General features: G+C 39.8%; 1 protein-coding gene across 1 annotated transcript in view; it reads left to right on the top strand.

The window, feature by feature from the left end:
• RBM20 (RNA binding motif protein 20) overlaps nucleotides 1–3,517 on the top strand; it is a 34,884-nt gene extending 31,367 nt beyond the window's left edge. Inside the window, exon 17 of the mRNA XM_010183161.1 lies at nucleotides 3,407–3,517. Coding sequence (XP_010181463.1) covers nucleotides 3,407–3,517 — 111 coding nt within the window. The remainder of the gene's footprint in view (nucleotides 1–3,406) is intronic.
• Nucleotides 3,518–4,692: the final 1,175 nt, after the last annotated feature.

Genomic DNA, 4,692 nt, shown 5'->3' with positions numbered 1-4,692 from the left:
GGTTCAGCCACGCAGAACGCCACTATTGAATAATTTCTATAAAGGCATGCAGAAGCATGTAATTACTTGTATGGTTTCCATAAGAATATACCAGAAGTGTATCAATGCTTCATAACAGAGACCATAGATGCTTGCAGTTCAGTCAGAAGACTCTATCACTCTTCAGATGCACAGTTGATAGTGTCAGTCATGATGGCATGAACATGCACTGCCCTATGCTGAGGACTCCTCAAAGGAGGTAGCCTTGCCTCCCACCTCCTTGAGTCCTTGTCTGCATGCAGGGTGTGCGCGCTGCAGAAGACACTTATGTTAGCAATTTTTGGCATTTACCTGCTCTTAGCAAGACATGAAAGAACAAGGCTGCTCCTTCTTTCTCTGTTCCTTCCCTCTGTCCATAGTAAATGCTGGAGCTCTGCTTCTTCTCCAGTAATAGCTAACTTTCTCTAGCTGGCTAGTAGGCATTGGCTCTTCTAGTGACACTTAGAGTCAAATAATTTATCTGGGAGAATTTTCTTCTTGACTTTCCTGAAGTTACATAGCTGTTATCATACAAAGGCTTTCAAAGACTCTGCCTGAAGAGCTCTGATGCTTGCTAGGAATGGATCCTCCAAGTGTAAGTTTGAAAAACGGGTGCCCAGTTTGCATGTCTTTGTTTGCTTCATACAAGAAAATCAAGAGGGATTCACCACAGATGGCACCACTCAGTGCAGGTTGTGTATCCCATGCGAGTCTGTCCCAAAGAAATTAATGTTAAAGCAGAGATTGTAACTCCAGTCTCTGCCCTGGTCAACTAGCCCTATGGGAAGAAGAGGGATTTTTTTTCATTTAATAAGTTATTTTGTTAAAGTCATAGAAAAAAAAGGTCCAAGTAAAACTGAGTCAGTGTGAAAAAAATCTCTTTTTTTTTTCTCCTTGTTAAGACATTTCCCATGAGCACTGTGGTAGATATCTAACACTGACTTGAGATAAAAGAACAAAGACCATAAAAGCTGTTAAAATCATATCTGTCAAATATGGTAATGAAAACGAAGTGTTTGTACGAGCTGTACCTCTTATCTTACTAAATGGAGGAAGTAAATGTCTCATCTAACTCTTGTCTGCTGAAGTGGAAACTCAGCAAATTTTAAATAATTGTTCTGTATTACTAAACACTTTTAGTTGCAATAATGCTTATTTGTGCACTCTGCAAGAAATGTCATTCTTCTCCTATGATGATGCAATTTAATGAGTGTATCCACTCAAATAAGAACTCTGGCTTTTACTGTATGTGAAGCTATGGGACAGCTGCTGCAGACTCTTTTTTATGTTGTCTTTCCTACATGACAGAGACCATTGTCCAACGACAATGACGTTGTCCCGAATGCTCTCATGGCTATGAGTCTTTTGTAGTTGATTTGCTACTTGTCATCTTTCATGTGATCTCCTCAGAGCCACATCCAAAATATATGTTCAGTGTTTGGATTTGAAGGCAAAACTAAACAGTTTGTTTCCCAGTTTTCTTCCAAAAGGTGATGAGGATTTTGTCTTGAAGTAAAATAGTCAACTTCATCTGTGTATGCTGCCCCTTCAAGAACAGCAATCACTGAAAAAAATTCAACTGTTTCTTTGTCAGCCTTGTACATTTTTTGTACTTTTCCATTCTATTCAGCTTAATAAATTATTTTCCCAGGTGGTATTTATATTTACAGATCCACAGCATTTTTCATGTCCAAAAAATCCATCATTTGGCCATCCCTCCCACCACTACCACAAAAAGCTGTCAGATTCATCTGGTGTAAGCTACCTTGACAACTTGATGCAGCATTTTATCCTGTTTTGCACTGGCCTTATGCAGTATTCATCAAAACTTGTATTTAAATGAAAAAATACTTTTTCTGGGACTGTCATTTTGCTATAAATTAATCTTGAATGTCTGGTCTGCGAACTTCAAAACTGGTATTTGTGGTACTTATGATAGCTGCATCAGCTCAAGGTGGTGGATAAACCTCAGTCTTATTTTGGTGGGTAATCATTAAAAACCAGAAATGCATGGGTTATCTGATCCAGTGACAAGCATTAGTGATTTATTACAGTACATGGTGTACAGATCATTTCTCCCATCCTTTAGGGAGCCTATATCTCTGTATACCAGTGTAACATTTACTCTGGCTTTCTGCCACATGGAATTTTGTACCCAGTGATCAAGATTGAGAGTTGTGTAATTTCCACAGCCAAAGCTCTGTATTCAGAGTACCAGAGCTGCAGTCATCACAGGTATGCCCATTCATTACCATTATTGAGTCCCTTTCAGATGTCCCTCTTACATCCAAAACTTGTATTTACATGAGACAACCTGGCAGTCCTAACACAGCCCTTAGTTTTTTTACATCAGTTTCTCATTTCACCTCTTCCCTGTGGAAGCCAAAGAGTAAACTGGACTCTGGGAGAATCCTGCCAGTAGATAAAATTTTGCAGTGACGTGAGATGGCCTTTTCAAAATAAATCAGGATGAATAATCAGCTAGAAAGGAGAGTTTTATGGTTCTAATAATGTGCAGGTCAGTTATTCTTGCATGTGGTATTTGTATAAGTCATTAATAAGAACATCTTTACATTGTTACATAGGAATTTACAATGTGTCTCTCTAGACTAGCTGCTGATGAAAAAGCTGCTTTCCATCCATTTCTAGGTCTGTTGATGCTTGAATAAATACTTTGAGCTCCATTTTCAGATGCACACCAGTTCATTCTGTGTGCAGTTCTGCCAACTCAAAATGCTGCCAGAAGGCTGAAAGCCTCACTGGCCATGTCTGTATTTTTAAATCACGCTGAGTACTCAAAGTACCAAAAAGCTTTATCTCAGAGAAACACAGAAATGATAAATACTCTAGCCAGAGTGCTAAATTGTGTTAATTATTACTGAGTTTGATTATTCCCTTACAACAAATGTTCTTGTCCAAAAGGTGTATCTCTGAACTGGACATGTTGAAAATTTAATATATATGCTTTAAATTGTGACTCAGAAACTGCACCTATTTTCTGACACGCCAGTCTTATACTACCATAATTCAGTTGACTCAGAGGCATTAGTTCCTGCCCTGCAGTACATGGGAGCAGCGTTTGCAAGGAGAAAAGATGAGGTCTAGTTACATGGACTAGTGGGGGGTTGTGGTCCTCCTGGTTCCGTCACCAGTCCCCCTTGTGGCACAGAGTAAATCACTGAACTTTGGAGGCTCTCTATGTATTCAGGTAGTTTGCCTGACACAGCTATATTTCCTGGCTTGAATTTTCACCAAAATGGGGCTTCTGCATGCTTTCTTCCCTTTTGAGATGTTGGGAGAGTGTAAGAGCCTCTGAAAAGGCATAAAGCATCCCACGTTGAATATTTTCAGTTTTGGTAATGATGTTTTGGTTTTGATGGTTTTGCAGAAGTATCTATCCCAGCTTGCAGAAGAGAGTCTGAAAATGAAGGAAGAAGGCAGTCATCTGCCTCAGGACGACACTGGCATTGTTCCTCACTTTGCGGAGAAAAAACTGTGATGTGGATGAACTGGAAGAGCTGTAACGAGTGAATGCTGATACTTTATTTTTTTATTTCTATGATATAACTGTCAATTTGCACTGTACAGAGGAGGGGAAATAAAGAGCATGTTCTATGCATCTATGCCCAGAGTGCCATTAAAAACCAAAATGCCTGAAAGTGTTTCCCACGGTGAAGCAATGCTGGCATATCTGTAAGAAGTGGAGCAATTCTTTCTCACACTCTGTGTGCTGGGAGTGGTTTCCTAGATTAAATCAGAATTCTCAGGGATTCTTAAAGTTTTAATTCTGATGTGACACATCAGGTCAGGCGGAGTATTTAGAAGCACTCAGCATCCGCCAGTGGACGCTGGAAGGAAAGGAGATGTGACTATAAATAGGCTTTAATGTTGCTTAAAATATCTTCAGCCATTTCACTCATTGCCCCAGTGAGAAGTAGGATTTGCATAGGACATCTAAAGTGCTAAAACTAGTCAGTAGATAGCATAATATAAACCCCATCAGCATCCATCTCCATGTGTCTTAGAGCTTGGTGATAAGATAAATGTTTGTGTTGTTAAGCACTGACTGTGTTGTGCGAATGCAGAGGGAGCCACAGTCTGTCCCAGGGACCTTATAGCCTGAACTCCGCACAGCGAGAGCTGACAGCTAACCTGCTTGGTTTTCCGTAGTGTGATCAGGATGTTCTCCAGGTACGGTTGTGTCTGAAACTCTTCCTTTTGATAATTTTAAAGGGTGCCAACTTTGAGTCTTACAGACTTGAAACTCTCACAAGAGGCTTTTTAAAGTGCCACACGTTCGGACCATGTCTCTTTTAGACATTTTATTCAAGATCCTTGCTTTTGGGGTCTTTTTGTTTTCTTTCAAGCTTGCTTTTCCTCAGCTTGGCAATGCTGAATTTTCCTGGTTTTCATGGAAAGATGCCAGACTTTTAATATTGTTTTTGTATTTTATTTCCCTGAATTTTTTAAGGCGAATACAGCAACTGATGGCTCACAGAGTGCTGCACTGAGAACACAGGATGCACCAGCAGCTCTGGCATTATTATGAGCTATTGTTTCTGCACAGTTGTTGCTTAGTATTTTGTAAAGTCCCTTTGAAATGCACCGTACAAGTTTCTGGTTCATTTCAATAGGGCTTTGTGTAGTAAAGTGAATACGTATGCAAACCATTGC

This window comes from Mesitornis unicolor, unplaced genomic scaffold (genome assembly GCF_000695765.1).
Source record: "Mesitornis unicolor isolate BGI_N332 unplaced genomic scaffold, ASM69576v1 scaffold6234, whole genome shotgun sequence".
In the NCBI taxonomy this organism is placed as follows: domain Eukaryota; kingdom Metazoa; phylum Chordata; class Aves; order Mesitornithiformes; family Mesitornithidae; genus Mesitornis; species Mesitornis unicolor.
Note: the sequence above shows the minus strand (reverse complement) of the source record. Positions and strands in the feature narration are given on the sequence as shown.